Source organism: Rhincodon typus, chromosome 3, assembly GCF_021869965.1.
Source record: "Rhincodon typus isolate 14 chromosome 3, sRhiTyp1.1, whole genome shotgun sequence".
NCBI classification, from domain to species: domain Eukaryota; kingdom Metazoa; phylum Chordata; class Chondrichthyes; order Orectolobiformes; family Rhincodontidae; genus Rhincodon; species Rhincodon typus.
The window spans coordinates 127769795-127788676 of record NC_063334.1 but is presented as its reverse complement, the minus strand read 5'-3'; the positions used below and the strand labels follow the sequence as shown (position 1 = coordinate 127788676).

The 18882-nt window shown below is 44.1% G+C and overlaps 1 protein-coding gene across 1 annotated transcript in view; it reads left to right on the top strand.

The window, feature by feature from the left end:
• nipblb (NIPBL cohesin loading factor b) overlaps nt 1–18882 on the top strand; it is a 437039-nt gene that overhangs the window by 313175 nt on the left and 104982 nt on the right. Inside the window, exons 32-33 of the mRNA XM_048594301.1 lie at nt 8406–8514; nt 13846–13982. Coding sequence (XP_048450258.1) covers nt 8406–8514; nt 13846–13982 — 246 coding nt within the window. The remainder of the gene's footprint in view (nt 1–8405; nt 8515–13845; nt 13983–18882) is intronic.

Sequence of the window (18882 nt, the reverse complement as noted above, 5' to 3'; positions counted from 1 at the left end):
GAACAAACTGACAATTTCCCCTTAGACTACCAATTACTTCCTAACTGGTCTAAATTCTACTGGAATGTTGTTTAAATAAAGACAAGTCCCACGAATATAAACCCAATTAATAAGAAGCAATAAATTATAACTTAATCTCTCCAAGTTCGCACAAACTGTCCTCTGGAACATTCTGTCATCTTCGCTGTCTTCACAAATATTTTTTCCATTAATTCTGCTGTCAGGGATGTTTTATCTCTATAATTTCTTCAGTGAAGACTTTGAGCTAAACTACCATGGTACCTTTGATTAGTTAGATAGGCTTTCCCCCACCCCGATTTTCCACAAGCCCTTGTCTTATATGCCCGTAATGACATAATCAAGTTCTTATACGATTGGTTTCAGGTTGTCAACACCATCAGATTTAAATACATCTGGCTTTCTGCATCTAGGTGCTTCATTTAAATTGATTGGCTGAATTCAAACTCATTGTCACAATAACAAAACAAGACTGTTGTTTTGCCTGCCACCTGTAAGGCTTTTTTGATTCGCTTGTTTCACTTTTTGAGGCTCTCTGTACTGGCAACGTCAGCTGCTGCTCACATTCATACTTTTTGTTTTACTTTCTAAGTATGGACAAAGCACAAGTCTCTTAAAGGAGCCACAAATTTTAGCTTCCTGCCTTCCTCTTCACAAATACTCTATCCGATTTCATAACAGTTGGAAAATGTGATATAGTTTAGCTAAGCATGAGAAAGTAAAAATATTAAATGGTGAGAGTTTGAAGAGCTCTGAAGAACAGAAGGATCTGGATGTCCTACCTTGTGCATGCATCATAGAAGGTTATTATGCAGGTACTGCCAGTAATCAGGAAAGCTCATAGAATGTTATGGTTTATTTCAAAGGGAATTAAATATAAAAGTATGGAGGTTATGATTCAGTTACACACACCATTGGTGAGACTACATCTGGAGTAATTTGTACAGCGATTCCCAGACTAATACTTGGAATTGGCGAGATGCCTTCATATTGGTAGAACTCAGGAATAGGAAGAGAGCAGTCACTTTGATGGGACCTCTTCAGAGGACTAAAAGGGGTCATGAGATGTCTTTAGCAAACAGGGTTAAGGAAAATCGCAAAGCCTTTTATTCACACATAAGGAGCAAGAGGGTAACTAGAGAAAGGGTTGGCCCACTCAAGGACGAAGGAGGGAAGTTATGTGAGGAGTCAGACAAAATGAGTGAGATTCTTAATGAGTACTTTGCGTTGGTATTCACAAAGGAGAGGGACATGACGGATGTTGAGGTCAGGGATAGATGTTTGATGAATCTAGGTCAAGTCGGCATAAGGTTGTGGGGTGGAGGGGGGGGGAAGTGTTGGGTATTCTAAAAGGCATTAGGGTGGACAAGTCCCCAGGTCCGGATGGGATCTATCCCAGGTTACTGAGGGAAGCGAGAGAGGAAATAGCTGGGGCCTTAACAGATATCCTTGCAGCATCCTTGAGCATGGGTGAGGTCCCGGAGGCCTGGAGAATTGCTAATGTTGTCCCCTTGTTTAAGAAGGGTAGCAAGGATAATCCAGGTAATTGTAGACCGGTGAGCCTGATGTCAGTGGTGGGGAAGCTGCTGGAGAAGATACTGAGGGATAGGATCTATTTACATTTGGAAGAAAATGGGCTTATTAGTGATAGGCAGCATGGTTTTGTGCAGGGAAGGTCATGTCTTACCAACTTGATAGAATTCTTTGAGGAAGTGACAAAGTTGATAGATGAGGGAAGGGCTGTGGATGTCATATACATGGACTTCAGTAAGGCGTTTGATAAGGTTCCCCATGGTAGGCTGATGGAGAAAGTGAAGTCGCATGGTATCCAGGGTGTACTAGCTAGATGGATACAGAACTGGCTGGGCAACAGGAGACAGTAGTGGAAGGGAGTTCCTCAAAATGGAGAACTGTGACCAGTGGTGTTCCACAGGGATCCATGTTGGGACCACTGTTGTTTGTGATATACATAAATGATCTGGAGGAAGGTATGGATGGTCTGATTAGCAAGTATGCAGACGACTGGTGGAGTAGCAGATAGTGGAGGGGACTGTCGGAGAATGCAGCAGAATATAGATAGATTGGAGAGTTGGGCAGAGAAATGGCAGATGGAGTTCAATCCAGGCAAATGTGAGGTGGTGCATTTTGGAAGATCCAATTCAAGAGTGAACTATACGGTAAATGGAAAAGCCCCGGGGAAAATTGATGCACAGAGGGATCTGGGTGTTCAGGTCCATTGTACCCCTGAAGGTGGCAAGGCAGGTCGATAGAGTAGTCAAGAAAGCATACGGCATGCTTTCATTCATCGGACGGGGTATTGAGTACAAGAGTTGGCAGGTTATGTTACAGTTGTACAGGACTTTGGTTCGACCACATTTGGAATACTGTGTACAGTTCTGGTCACCACATTACCAAAAGGATGTGGATGCTTTGGAGAGGGTGCAGAGGAGGTTCACCAGGATGTTGCCTGGTATGGAGGGCGCTAGCTATGAAGAGAGGTTGAGTGGATTAGGATTATTTACATTAGGATTATTTACATTAGAAAGACTGAGGTTGAGGGGGGACCTGATTGAGGTCTACAAAATCATGAGAGGTATAGACAGGGTGGATAGCAAGAAGCTTTTTCCCGTAGTGGGGGGACTGAATTACTAGGGGTCACAATTTCAAGGTGAGAGGGGAAAAGTTTAAGGGAGATATGCATGGAAAGTTCTTTCCGCAGAGAGTAGTGGGTGCCTGGAACGTGTTGCCAGCGGAGGTGGTAGAGGTGGGCGTGATAGCGTCATTTAAGATGTATCCAGACAGATAAATGAATGGGCAGGGAGCAGAGGGATACAGACCTTGGAAAATAGGTGACAGGTTTAGATAGAGGATATGGATCGGCGCAGGCTTGGAGGGCTGAAGGGCCTGTTCCTGTGCTGTAATTTTCTTTGTTCTTTGTTCTCTAAAAGGTGGGTGGTAGAGGAACAGATGTGTCGACGGATTGTAGAAGAATTTAAAAACAACAAGGTGGCTGTTGTGGGTGATTTTAACGTTCCTATATTGACTGGAACACCCTTGGTCCCAGGGGCTTGGATGTGGGGATTTTCTTGTGGTGCATCCAGGAGTGTTTCTTGAAGCATTATGTAAATAATCTAACTCGGAAAAGGACCATACTAGACCTGGTATTGGAAAATGAGCATACATAGTCACTATGGATACTAGAAGTGATCCTGAATTCCCACATATTGCAGGAGAAGTATTCTACAAGCCTGAGTTCTCCTCCCACTGTGAACCTTATCAATGCAGGCGTAAAGCTATGAAAAAAATACTCAACCTTACACACAACTTACTGGCTCTGCCTGTCTCTCTTCGTAACAAATTACAGACAACAAAAATGAGGACTTACCACTATCTGTCCCTCCTGGTATACTTTGTGTCAATAAAGCTGGTTCTAAAGCTGCCAATCCTTAACTTTTTGAACCCTGATGTCACCTCTGATCTAGATTCAGTGAAGGTTTGCTTCACTCATCTACTGTTGCTCAGGTTTTTATCTGGTGACTTGATTGAATGATGTAAGGTTCTGAGGGGTTTTGACAGGGTAGATGAGGATATTTCCATTTTGTGGGAGAATCTAGATCTAGAGGTCTCCCTTTAAAAGCAAGCGTTCGCCTATTTCAATCTGATATGCGGCAATGCTTTTTGCTTCCAGATTGAAAGCCTTTTGAACTCTCTTCCTGAAAATCGGGTAAAAGCAGAGTCTGAATCTTTCCATGGGAGATGGAGATAGATTCTTGATAAATAAAGGGCTTAAAGGTAATCAGGGATTGGCAGCAATGTTTTCTGCTTGGGTTGACTAATCAAGATGCAGGTGCAGTAACTTCCAAGTCACAGCTGCAGATGTCTGAAAAACTAGAAGTAAAGTAGGTTGGCAGGAATATGGAGCAATCAGGCTAATAACCACAGGTGAGGTGCCGGAAGCTTGGAAGTTCGCTAACATGGTGCCGCTATTTAAGAAAGGTGATAAGCAAAAGCTAGGGAACTGTAGACCGGTAAGCCTGACATGAGTGGTGGGGAAGTTGTTGGGTGGGATCCTGAAGGATAGCATTGACATCTATTTAGAAAGGTGAGGACTAATTAGGTATAGTCAACATGAATTGTGAGTGGGAAATTGTGTCTCACTAACTTGACTGAGTTTTTTGGAGAAGTGTGAAGAGGATTGATGAGGATAGCAGTGGACGTGATTTATATGGACTTTAATAAGGCATTTGATAAGATTCCTCATGGTAGACTGGTTAGCAAGGTTAAGTCACGTGGAGTAGAGGGAGAACCAGCTATTTGGATACAGAACTTGCTCGAAGGTAGAAGATAGAGGGTGGTGGTGGTGGGTTGCTTTTCAGACTGGAGGTCTGTGACCAGCGGTCTACCACAGGATTGGTGCGGGGTCACTGATTTTTGTAATGTGAACATAGGAGCTATGGATAATAAGTTTGCAGATGACGCCAAAATTGGAGGTATAGTGGACAGCAACAAAGGTCACCTCAGAGAACACTGGGACCTAAGTAAAAACCAAAAGAGCTGTGGATGCTGTAAATCAGGAACAAAAACAAAGTTGCTGGAAAAGCTCAGCAAGTCTGGCAGCATCTGTGAAGGTAAAAACAGAGGTAGTATTTCGGGTCCAGTGACCCTTCCTCAGAACCTAAGGTAGCTAGTAATGTAACAATAGTTCCTACAAAAAGACAGGACTTACACAGTTAATTTATTTTGTAATTCATTTGTGCGATGTGGACATCGCTGGCTGGCCAGCGTTTATTGCCTGTCCCTAGTTGTCCTTGAGAAGGTGGTGGTGAACTGCCTTCTTGAATCTCTGCGGCCCACCTGCTATGGGTTGACCCACAATGCCCTTAGGGCAGGAATTCCAGCATTTTTGACCCAGCGACAGTGAAGGACGGCAATATATTTCCAAGTCAGGATGGTGAGTGGCTTGGACGGGAACTTGAAGGTGGTGGTATTCCCATATGTCTGCTGCCCTTGTCTTACTAGATGGAAGTGGTTGTGGGTCTGGAAGGTGCTGTCTGAGGATCTTTAGTGAATTTCTGCAGTGCATCTTGCTTATAGTACACACTGCTGCTACTGAGTGTCAGAGTTGGAGGGAATGGATGCTTGTGGATGTAGTGCCAATCAAGCGTGCTGCTTTGTCCTGGATGGTGTCAAGCTTCTTGAGTGTTGTTGGGGCTGCACTCGTCCAGGCAAGTGGGGAGTATTCCAACACACTCCTGACTTGTGCCTTTGTAGATGGTGGACAGGCTTTGAGTATTCAGGTGAGTTATTCGCCACAATGTTCCTGGCTTCTGATCTGCTTTTGTAGCCACTGTGTTTATGTGGTGAGTCCAGTTGAGTTTCTGGTCAGTGGTAACCTTCCAGCATGCTGATAGTGGGGCATTCAGTGATGGTAACACAGTTGAATGCCAAGGGGTGGTGGTGAGATTATCTCTTGTTTGTGATGGTCATAGTCTAACATTTGTATGATGCGAATGTTACTTGCCACTTGTCAGCCCAAGCCTGGATATTGTCCAGATCTTGTTGCATGTGAACATGGACTGCTTCAGTATCTGAGGAGTTGTGAATGGTGCTGAACATTGTGCAGTCATTGGCAAAGATCCCCACTTCTGACCTTATGACGGACGGACCCATTGATGAAGCAGCTGAAGATGGTTGAGCCTAGGACACTACCCTGAGGAACTCCCGCAGAGAAGTCCTGGGCCTGAGATGATTGACCTTCAGCAACCTGAACCATCTTCCTCTGTGTCAGGTATGACTCCAACCACCGGAGAGTTTGCCCTTGATACCCATTGATTCCAGTTTTCCTAGGGTTCCTTGATGCCACAGCTGGTCAAATGCAGCCTTGATGTCAAGGTCTGTCACTCTCACCTCACCTCTGGAATTCAGCTGTTTTGTCCATGCTTGAACCAAGGTTGTTATGAGATCAGGAGCTGAGTGGCCCTGGCGGGACCCAAAGTGGGGGTCACCGAGCAGGTGCTGCTTGGTAGCACTGTTCATGACACCTTCCATCACTTTACTGATGATCAAGAGTAGACTGATGAGGCATTAATTGTCTGGGTTGGATTTGTGCTGCTTTTTGTATACAGGATGTACTTGGGCAATTTTCCGTATTGTCAGGTAGATACCAGTGTTGTAACTGTACTGGAACAGCTTGGCTAGGGGAGCAGCAAGTTCTGGAGCACAAGACTTCAGTACTATTGCCGGAATGTTGTCAGGGCCCTTGGCTTTGCAGTATCTAGTGTTTCCAACTTTTTCTTCATATCACGTGGAGTGAATTGAATTTGCTGAAGACTGGTATCTGTAATGCTGGGGACCATTGGAGGAGGCTGAAATGGATCATCCACTCGACACTTTTGGCTGAAGATTGCTGCGAATGCTTAGCCTTATCTTTTGCACTGATGTGCTGGGCTCTTCCAGCATTTGGATGAGGATGTTTGTGGAGCCGCCTCCTACGGTGAGTTGTTCAATTGCCCACCACCATTCATGACTGGATTCAGCAGGACTGCAGATCTTAGATGTGATCCATTGGTTGTAGGATCGCTTAGCTCTGTCTATCACTTGCTGCATTTTGCTGTTTGGTGTGCAGATTGTCCTGTTTGGCGGCTTCACCAGGTTGACACCTCATCTTCAGATATGCCTGGTGCTGCTCCTGGCATGCCCTCCTGCACCCTCCATTGAACCAGGATTGATCTCCTGGCTTGATGTTAATGGTTGAGTGGGGGATATGCCAGGCCATGAGGTTACAGATGTGCTGGAGTACAATTCTGCTGCTGTTGATGGCTCACAGCACGTCTAGGATGTCTAATCTTGAGTTGCTAGATCTGTGCAAAGTCTATCCTATTTAGCACAATGATGGTGCTACACAAGACAACTGAGGTTATTCTCAATGCGGGATTTCATCTCCACAAGGACTGTGCAGTTGTCACTCTTACCGATACTATCATGGACAGATGCAACTACAGCTGGCAGATTGGTAAGGATGAGGTCAAGTATGTTTTTCCTTGTTGATTCCCTTACCACCAGCTGCAGACCCAGTCTAGCAGCTATGTCCTTTAGGACATGACCAGCTCCATTAGTAGTACTGCTACCGGGCTACCTTTGGCAGTGGACATTGAAATCCCCCACCCAGAGTGTGTTTGTGCTCTTGCCATCCTCAATTCTTCCTCTAAGTGTTGTTCGACATGGAGCAGTACTGATTCATCAGCTGAGGGAGGATGGTAGGTAGCTGCCAGCAGGAGGTTTCCTTGCCCATGTTTAACCTGAAGCTACGAGACTTCATGGGGTCCGGAGTCCATGTTGAAGACTCCCAGAGCTACTCCCTCCCGACTGTATACCACTGTGCTGCCACCTCTGCTGGGCATTCCTGCCGGTGAGACAGGACTTATCCAGGGATGGTGATGGTGGTGTCTGGGATATTTCTGTAAGGTACAATTCTGTGCGTGTGACTATGTCAGGCTATTGCTCAACTATCTGTGAGACAGCTGTTCCAATTTTGGCACTAGTTTCCAGATATTAGTGAGGAAAACTTTGAAAGTTTGACAGGGCTGTTTCTGCTATTGTCTTTTCCAGTGCCTAGGTCGATGCTAGGTGATCCATCTGGTTTCATTTCTTTGAGACTTTGTAGTGATTGGTACAACTGAATGCCTTGCTAGGCAGTTAAGAGTCAACCACATTGCTGTGGGTCTGGAATCACGTAGGCCAGACCAAGCAAGGATTCCAGATTTCCTTCCTTAAAGGATATTAGTAGGAGCCCTGGGGATATTGCCGAACAGAGAGATCCCAGGGGTGCAGGAACCTCATGAAAGTGGCATAACTGGTAGATAAGGTGATGAGCAAAATGTTTGGCTCACTTGCCTTTATCGGTCAGAGCATTGTGTACAGGAGCTGGGTTGTCATGTTGCGGTTAGCTGTTTCAGAGCGGAGTTGAGAGTCAGCCAAATTGTTATGGGCTTGGAGTTGCATGTAGTCCAGACCAAGAATGGCAGATTTCCTTCCCTCCAGCATGGAACTGGACTAGATGGGATTTTTAATTAAAATTTTAGTTCCACCTGCTTTTGTGACTGGATTTGAACCCATGTTTCCACAACATTAGTCTAGGCTTCTAGATTACTAGTCCAATGAAATTAACACTATACCACTGTTACCCACTTCCCCCACCCATGTGGTGTACTTGGATTTTAAAAATTTGATAAAGTGCCAGATCAAACATTACTACACAAGAGAAGAACACACAGCATATCGGTAACATGTTAGCATGAATAAAGGATTGGTTAGCTATCTGGAATCAAAGATTAGGGATAAATAGATCTTTTCAAGTTCTTTAACTGAACTTTGCCGTGTTCTTTCAGTTGTTGAAATCTGAGGAAGATGCTTCATACAAACCCGTGAAGAAGGCCTGTGTGCAAATAGTGGATAATCTGGTGGAACACATTCTGAAATATGAAGAATCCCTTGCAGGTAAATGGAGAAGCAATGAAATGGGAATATAACTGGTCAGTCCTGTTAAATGTTCTATCATAGAGACATTGAGGCACGAAAGGAAACCATTTGGCCCGTCATGTTTCATGCCAACTCTTTGCAGGGTGATCCAATCGATTCCATTTTCCTCCCACCCTACCTCTAACCCTGAGCAGAAAGTTCCTTTCCCTTAGGCCGCCGTCCAATTTACTTTTGAAATCAATGATTGCTTCTCATAGACCACCCCTTAGACATTGAATACCAGATAAGTCGTATCCTGGGGTGAGATCCTGTTTGATCTTCCATAAGTTTCTTTTTGTTCTTATTGTTTACTTTGGAGACCTGAATACATTCACAAGAGGCTGCAAATGTACTTTTAACGAAACAATGTACAAGTTTCTTACATGAGAGGAAAATCCAAACAATATTATGTTCTGCAAGAACCTTTTTTTTTAATTGAACACATTTCAGATTTCGTAAAGATTAAACCCTTTAGTCCCAATAACCACCTGTCAGACATGCAAACCTCACTGAAAGGTTACTCCTGTGTCCGCACTAAATCTCCTTGTTTAGCTAGCATGCTATAAGCAGTTGTTTTTGATCATTTTTTGCATTAATGTGATGCCATTTTCTTTATTAATATTTTTTAAGGAGATCTTTCAACAAGTTGCTTTCTCTGATTACTTGCTGCTTTATGTGTGTTTCTTAGTTTCACTTCAGCTTTGTAGAATGTCTTCCTCTTTGACACCTTCACAGCCTTTTGTTTCTGACTTCTTTTAGGCAATTCACAACGCTTCTCTCCACTCCCCCTCTTCCCAGCCCTGAATGTTTGGACTGCTGATAATAGAATCTGTACAGTGTGGAAGCAGGCCATTTTCACCCATCGGGTCTCCGAAGAGCATCCCATCCAGACTCATTTCCCCACCCTATCTGTAACCCTGTATTTCCCATGGCTAATCCACCTAACTACATGTCCCTGGACACTGGGCAATTTAGCATGGCCAATCCACCTAAACTGCACATCTTTGGACTGTAGGAGGAAACCGGAGTATCCAGAAGAAACCCACACAGAACTAGGAGAATGTGCAACCTCCACATAGACAGTTGCCCAGAATCTCTGGCCTTGTGAGGCAGCAGGTCTAACCACTGGGCCACCATGTCACCCTCTTGCTGTTAAAGACCTCTTCTCTTTGAACCAACCTGATTCTCTTTGAATGAACTTGGCTTCTGTTAGAGGGAACCTGATTCTAAATTCCCTTCTCTCTTCTTCCCTCAACTCTCTCTGGATTAAATACCTCAAATCAGCAAGCACTCTCGTTATTATCTATGATGGCTATTCGGTCATCTAAAGTGACATGATTTGTGGAAATGCTTTTCAACTCACTGTTCAAAATGACATACAGAACGTTATAAAATTGGAAACCAAATAAAATCCAATTTACATCCAATTCTCCACTTTAGAATCCAAGTTTCCAATAACAGTTTATGAACCTTAATCAGACTTTTTCTACTGTATCCAAACTTTTATAATCTAAAGTCCTCCATAAATCTCTTGTCCAGTTCCTTTACCCCAAGGAAAACAGTCCTTACTTCTCTAAACTACCTTTGTGACTTAAATCTCTCATCCTTGGAATCATTCCAACATATCCCCTCTTCCTGAAGTGTGGTGATTGGAACTGCAAATAATGCTCTAGTCATGGCCCAACTAGAACTTTATCATGGTTCATTATAATGTCCCAGCTTTTGTTCTCGACATCTGTTTATGAATCCTAAGCCCCCTCTGTTGACATTTCTTCAACATGACATGTTTGTCTGACTGTTGACTTTTGGCCCTTTTACTTACCAATTGATTTGGTGATATTGTTTGATCGCCAATACAGTACTTAACACTGAAATGCACGGTTTTAATTGAAAATTGTTTCAATTTGAGACATAAGTGGCTGTATGAGATTGTGGTGTTAAAACAGCTATGAATATTGTCCTGTAGCTTTATTTGCAAATCCTCCCTTCTAAATAAATAGATGTTTCCTAGAAGGGTTTCATTCTTTTTGACCTGTATGTCATAGAATCGTGCAGCACAGAAACAGACCATTCGTTCCAACTCATCCATGCTGACCAGGTTTCCTATACTAACCATACTAGTCCCATTTGCCTGAGTTTGGCCCATATCCTTTTAAACTTTTCCTATTCATGTACCTGTCCAAATGTCTTTTAAATGTTGTAACTCTACCTACATCTACCACTTCCTCAGCAGGTCATTCCACATTCGCATCACTCTGTGGAAAAGGTTGTCACTCAGGTCCTTAAATCTTTCTCCTCTCACCTTTTTCAAAAAAAAAACAGCCCAACAGGTTTGTTTGAACTGTCGAGCTTTTGGAGCGCGGCTCCTTCATCACTTGATGAAGGAGCAGCACTCTGAAAGCTTGTGATTTCAAATTAACCTGTTAGACTATAACCTGGTGTTGTGTGACTTCTGACTTTGTCCACCCCAGTCCAACACCGGCACCTCCACATCTTCAAAAAATATGCCCTCTAGTTTTGAACTCTCTCCCACCCGAAGGAAAAGACCTTTACTATTCCCACACACACACACTCACATGCGCTCACACACATTCACTCTCTCTCTCTTCTTTCTCTCTGTCTGTCTCTCGCTGTCTCTGTCTGTCTCGCTCACGCTCTTCTTGCGTACCTTCTCGCCCACGCGTGCTCTCTTGCTCTTCTCTTCTTGCCGGCGCACACGTATCCCCACATATATAAATCTATGGGGTGAATTTGTATTTGCAGGTACATGCTGTTTTATTCAAAGGGCACACAATTTGTAGACACAGTCAGTCAATGGGGCATTTTATAAATTCCTGCTTTGGAAATAAAACCAGTCTGACTTCACATTAAAACACAGATTCGAAACAAGGCCTCACACCCAAAATGCATTGTCTAACCTGAGATGTCACATCTAGTATGCACTGATAAAACCCTCAGTTATCTCGGGGCAGTGACTTGAAAGAAATGCTAGGATTTGCATTTTAATCAGTCGAAGCCTGCATTTCCTTTCTAACTGATTAAAGATTTAACAGGAGGGAGTCAGCCAGCCACTTTAGGTTTATCCAATTCATTTGCATCAATTGTATGATCCTTGGTCTTTTACATGTAAATTCTGTGTCTTGATGCCTCTCTCACTAAACCTGATGAAGGAGCAATGCTCTGAAAGCTAGTGTTTTCAAATAAATCTGGTGGACTATAACCTGGTGTCATGTGATTTTTGACTTTGTTCAACACTGGTACTTCCACATCATGCTCCTCCTGATTTTATAAGCCTTGTATAAGGTCACCCCGCAGCCTCCTACGCTCTGGGGGAAAAGTCCCAGCCTATCCAGACTTTGCTTATGCCTCAAATGCTCCTGTCCCAATAACATCCTTGTAAATCTTTTCTGCACCCTTTCCAATTTAATCATATACTTCCCATAGCAGAGTGACCAAAACTGTACACGTTACTCCAAAAGTGGCCTCACCAATGTCCTGTACAGCCACAACATGACATCCCAATTCCTATAATCAATGTTCTGACCAATGAAAGCAAGTATGCCAAATGCTGCCTTTACCATCCTGTGTATCTCTGATGCCACTTTCAAGGAACTATGTACCTCAACACCTGGGCCTCTCTGTTCAACAACTCTCCTCCGGGCCCTATCATTGACTGTGCAAGTCGTACCCGTGTTTGTCTTGTCGAAATGCACTACTTCTCATTTATCTAAATTAAATGCAATCTGTCACTCCTTGGCCCATTAGCCCAATTAATCCTGTCATACTCTTAGATAACCTTCTTCACTTTCCACTATACCATCAATTTTGTTGTCACCCACAAATTTACTAACCATGCTTCCTATATTCTCATCTAAATTGTTTATATAAATGACAAACAACAGTAGACCCAACACCAATCCCTGCAGAAAACTGCTGGTCACAGGCTTCCAGTCCGAAAACCTCCACCTCCCACTGTCTTCTCCCGTCAAGACGATTTTGTATCTAATTGGCAAGTTCTCCCTGGACCCCGTGTGACCTAACTTGACTAACCAGTCAACCATCCAGAGCCTTGTCAAAGGCATGGCTAAAGTCCATGTAGACGACGTCTACCGCTCTGACCTCTATCTATCTTCTTGGTCACATCCTCAAAAAAACTCAATCAAGTTCGTGAGACACAATTTACCACACACAAAGCCGCGCTGACTGTCCCTAATCAGGCCCTTCCTCCTGTTTTGTTGCATATCTCTGGTTTGGCTTCCACATTGCAACCTTTGAAATGTCCACCCTTATCCTAAACCACTTATTCACAGGTCACTTGACCATATTATTCACCTTTTCTAGACCCCTGATCAACTTCCCAGAATATACCAGGGTCCCTTTGTTGTTGTTGCCTTCCAGTACATTAACCTCCCTTGTCAGGCTACATTACAATCCTTTACAACACAGTAATTTCTCCCCCATATTTCAGTAAGATCCATTCTCCCTGATATGCTTATTCACTCTTCTCCCATATCTACTACTTGGCATTTTTCCATTCCGTATAATAAATATAATTGCTGTCACACATCTTCCACGGCATTGTACACAACTTCCTCTGCATTTCCCATGCAACACTTGTAAGGCAAAATAGCACACAGAGTAAAGCTTATTCTATACTGTCTCCATCAAATACTCCAGGACATCTGACATTCTAGAGGTTTATAAAATCATGAGGGGCATGGATAGTGTGAATAGCCAATGTCTTTTCCCAGGTTTGGGGGAGTCAAAAACTAGAGGGCATAGATTTAGGGTGAGAGGGGAAAAATTTAAAAAGGACCTGAGGGGAAACGTTTTCACGCAGGGGATGGTGCGTGTATGGAACGAGCTGCCAGAGGAAGTGGTGGAGACTGGTAAAATTACAATATTTAACAGGCATCTAGATGCGTGTATACATACAAAGGATTTAGAGGGTTATGGGTCAAATGCTGGCAAATGGGACTGGATTAATTTAGGGTATCTGGTCGGCATGGACAAGTCAGACCGAAGGCTCTGTTTCCGTGCTGTACTGCTCTGAGAGGTACAGCGTATAGCTCTCTCTACGATGCCCCGCTAAACTCCTCCTCAGACTGGGAATAATATTCTTGAGTGGTTTTACATTAATCTTTTACCCATGTAATTCTCTGTTTCCCAGAAAGTGGCCCCCAAAACTCTGCAACCAAATTTGCTGCTGAAATAATTTTGATAATTGAATGATGTCGCCAGCAAAATTACAAGCTTAGTGTGCATGAGGTGCTCTAATTTCCAGCGCTAACACTTATTGTATCCCCACAGATTCAGATAGTAAAGGCATGAATACCAACTGTCTTGTGGCTTGTTTAATTACGTTATACCTGTTCAGCAAAATCCAGCCTCATCTCATGGTGAAACATGCAATGACTCTTCAGCCGTACCTTACCACAAAGTGCAATGTGAGTATGGCTTTTGCATTTTGTGACCTTCTGTTCAACTGTTTCTAATCATTTTGCACAAAAATTGCGTTTTAATAAATTGATGCATTTAGGAGTGTGTACAAAATAATTTATCAGTACAGAATTCACCCATAAGGCTGCAGTGCTTTAGATTCCTTTGTGGTACATACGTTTGTATCCAATAATTTAGCAGCAGCCTTGTTTCACTAATTCGTAAGATAATTCAAAATTCATCAGAAAAAGCAATCCTTTTCAGGATGGCGGTTGGTAACTAGTGGAGTTCCACAGGGGTCAGTGTTGGGACGACAACTATCCTAACTTATACAATAACGATCTGGATGCGGGCTGAGGACATTGTTGCTATGTTTGCAGATGACACAAAGATAGGTGGAGGGCCAGGTAGTATTGAGGAAGCGGGGAGACATGGGCAGGCGAGGACAGTGAGCGAAGAAATGGCAGATGGAATACAGTGTGGGAAATTTTGAGGTTATGCACTTTGGTTTGAAGAATGGAGGTGGATACTGTTTTCTAAAAACTGAAATAACTGAAACTAATTCCACGAAGGCTGGTATCCCGTCCCCAAGTCAACTGTTATTTACACATGTATGGTATGAGACACTGACCAGCTAGCTCAGTTCCGGCTCATAGGATGAACAGAACCCCTGACACTCCTGTTTATATCTGTCAGCCAGAACTCCCTGATTGGGGCTGTTAACCTGGTCCAATCAGGGAACTCATTTTGTGAGGTCCACCTGGCTGATTTGTTCCAATCACTACAGAAACATTTCAGAAATCTTAAGCACAAAGGAACTTGAGAGTCCTAGTTCAGGATTCTCTTCAGATTAAAATGTACGTTTATTTGGCAGTCAGAAAGACAAATGCAATGTCAGCATTTATGTAAAGAGAGCAAGGATACAAGAGCAGAAATGTACTGCTGAGGCTGTATAAGGCTGTAGTCAGACTGCATTTGGAATGTTAGTGAGAAATTTGGGCACTGTCTAAAGAAGGATCTGTTGGCTTTGGAGGGGTCTAGAGGAGGTTTATAAAAATGATCCTGGGGATGAAGGGCAGTAGTTGAGGACTCTGGGTCTGTACTCAATGGAGTGTAGAAGAGTTGGGGGAAATTTCATTGAAACTTAAAGTCCTGAGAGACAGGGATAGATTGGATGTGGAGATGATGTTTCCACTAATAGGAGAGATGAGGACCGGAGGGCATAGCTTCAGGATATACAACTGATATCAGGGAATTTCTTCAGCCAGTCATTGATGCAGAATGCCGTGGAAACTAAGTCATTGATTGTGCTTAAGACAGAGCGACAGGTTCTTAATTATTAAGGGGATCAAGGGTTACTGGGAGAAGGCAAGAGAATGGGGATGAGAAACATGCCAAACAGGATCAAATGGCAGAACAGACCCAACGGGCCAAATGGCCTAATTCTGCTCCTGTATCTTAAGGTCTCATAGTCTTATTTAAAGGAATATTGCAGGCAGCTGAATGTAATGCTCATCCTGCAGTGCACTGTTAGAAGGATGATAAATTAGACATTGCTTCCTTTTTAAAGCAATTTATCTCAAAAAGGGAGATTGTTCATTATAGAACATAGAACATTACAGCGCAGTACAGGCCCTTCGGCCCTCGATGTTGCGCCAACCTGTGAAACCAATCTGAAGCCCATCTAACCTAAACTATTCCATTATCATCCATATGTTTATCCAATGACCATTTAAATGCCCTTAAAGTGGGCGAGTCTACTATTTTTGCAGGCAGGGCATTCCACGCCCTTACTACTCTCTGAGTAAAGAACCTACCTCTGACATCTGTCCTATATCTATCACCCCTCAATTTAAAGCTATGTCCCCTCGTGCTAGCCATCACCATCCGAGGAAAAAGGCTCCCACTGTCCACCCTATCTAATCCTCTGATCATCTTGTATGTTTCTATCAAGTCACCTCTTAACCTTCTTCTCTCTAACGAAAACAGCCCCAAGACCCTCAGCCTTTCCTCATAAGACCTTCCCTCCATACCAGGCAACATCCTGGTAAATCTCCTCTGCACCCTTTCCAATGCTTCCACATCCTTCCTATAATGCGGTGACCAGAACTGTACGCAATACTCCAAGTGCGGCCGCACCAGAGTTTTGTACAGCTGCAACATGACCTCATGGCTCCGAAACTCAATCCCTCTACCAATAAAACCTAACATACTGTACACCTTCTTAACAACGCTATCAACCTGGGTGGCAACTTTCAGTGATCTATGCACATGGACACCGAGATCTTTCTGCTCATCCACTCTACCAAGAATCTTACCATTAGCCCAGTACTCTGTATTGCTGTTACTCCTTCCAAAGTGAATCACCTCACACTTTTCCACATTAAACTCCATTTGCCACGTCTCAGCCCAGCTCTGCAGCTTATCTATGTCCCTCTGTAACCTGCAACATCCTTCCGCACTATCCACAACTCCACCGACTTTGGTGTCATCCGCAAATTTACTAACCCATCCTTCTATGCCCTCATCCAGGTCATTTATAAAAATGCCAAACAGCAGTGGCCCCAAAACAGATCCTTGAGGTACACCACTAGTAACTGAACTCCAGGATGAACATTTCCCATCAACCACCACCCTCTGTCTTCTTACAGCTAGCCAATTTCTGATCCAAACCGCTAAATCACCCTCAATCCCATGCCTCTGTATTTTCTGCAATAGCCTACCTTGGGGAACCTTATCAAACGCTTTACTGAAATCCAAATACACCACATCAACCGCTTTACCCTCATCCACCTGTTTGGTCACCTTCTCGAAGAACTCAATAAGGTTTGTGAGGCACGACCTACCCTTCACAAAACCGTGTTGACTATCCCTAATCAAATTATTCCTTTCTAGATGATTATAAATCCTATCTCTTATAATCCTTTCCAACACTTTACCCACAACCGAAGTAAGGCTCACTGGTCTATAATTACCAGGGTTGTCTCTACTCCCCTTCCTGAACAAGGGGACAACATTTGCTAGTCCCCAGTCTTCTGGCACTATTCCTGAAGACAATGACGACATAAAGATCAAAGCCAAAGGCTCTGCAATCTCCTCTCTAGCTTCCCAGAGAATCCTAGGATAAATCCCATCCGGCCCAGGGGACTTATCTATTTTCACACCTTCCAGAATTTCCAGTCAATATTTGGAAAGTTAAAGTCCCCCATAACAACTACCCTGTTACTTTCGCTCCTATCCAGAATCATCTTTGCAATCTTTTCCTCTACATCTCTGGAACTTTTCGGAGGCCTATAGAAAACTCCCAACAGGGTGACCTCTCCTTTCCTGGTTCTAACCTCAGCCCATACTACCTCAGTAGACGAGTTGTCATCAAACATCCTTTCTGCCACTGTAATACTGTCCTTGACTAACAATGCCACACCTCCCCCTCTTTTACCACCTTCCCTGATCTTACTGAAACATCTAAAGCCCGGAACCTGCAACAACCATTCCTGTCCCTGCTCTATCCATGTCTCCAAAATGGCCACAACATCGAAGTCCCAGGTACCAACCCATGCTGCAAGTTCACCCACCTTATTCCGGATGCTCCTGGCATTGAAGTAGACACACTTCAAACCACCTTCCTGCCTGCCGGTACACTCCTGCAACCTTGAAACCTTATTTATAACCTCACTACTCTCAACCTCCTGTACACTGGAGCTACAATTCAGGTTCCCACCCCCGTGTTGAATTAGTTTAAACCCTCCGGAAGAGCATTCGCAAATTTCCCCCCAGGATATTGGTACCCCTCTGGTTCAGGTGTAGACCATCCCGTTTGTAGAGGTCCCACCTACCCCAGAATGAGCCCCAATTATCCAGGTATCTGAATCCCTCCCTCCTGCACCATCCCTGTAGCCACGTGTTCAACTGCTCTCTCTCCCTATTCCTCGCCTCGCTAGCACGTGGCACGGGTAACAAACCAGAGATAACAACTCTGTTTGTTCTAGCTCTAAGCTTCCACCCTAGCTCCTTGAATTTCTGCCTTACGTCCCCATCCCTTTTCCTACCTATGTCGTTGGTGCCTATGTGGACCACGACTTGGGGCTGCTCCCCCTCCCCCTTAAGGATCCCGAAAACACGATCCGAGACATCACGGACCCTGGCACCTGGGAGGCAACACACCAACCGCGAGTCTCTCTCGTTCCCACAGAATCTCCTATCTGTCCCCCTAACTATGGAGTCCCCAATGACTAATGCTCTCCTCCTCTCCCCACTTCCCTTCTGAGCAACAGGGACAGACTCTGTGCCAGAGACCTGTACCCCATGGCTTACCCCTGGTAAGTCGTCCCCCCCAACAGTATCCAAAACGGTATACTTGTTTTTGAGGGGAATGGCCACAGGGGATCCCTGCACTGTCTGCCTGTTCCCTTTCCGTCCCCTGACTGTAACCCATCTACTTATTTCCTGTACCTGAGGTGTGACTACCTCCCTGTAACTCCTCTCAATTACCCCCTCAGCCTCCCGAATGATCTGAAGTTCATCCAGCTCCAGCTCCCTAACACGGTTTCCGAGGAGCTGGAGTTGGGTGCACTTCCCGCAGATGAAGTCAGTGGGGACACTAGTGGTGACCCTTACCTCCCACATTCTACAGGAGGAGTATACAACTGCCCTAACATCCATTCCCACTGTTCTGAATTCCCAAACAGACAAATTAAAAAAAATATATACTAGTAGCCTTACCAAATCAGCGCTCAGAACCTTTTCTTTCGGTTAGAGGAGGAGGATGGGTGGGAGACACTACCTAGGTAGTGCTTCGGGTAAAGCAACCGCCCAAATATATTACCTCACTTACTCCAAAAATGGAGTCACGCGAGGTAAAACTTTTATAACCGAAAAGCTCACCTTCCCAGGCTGCCCTCGCGCTTC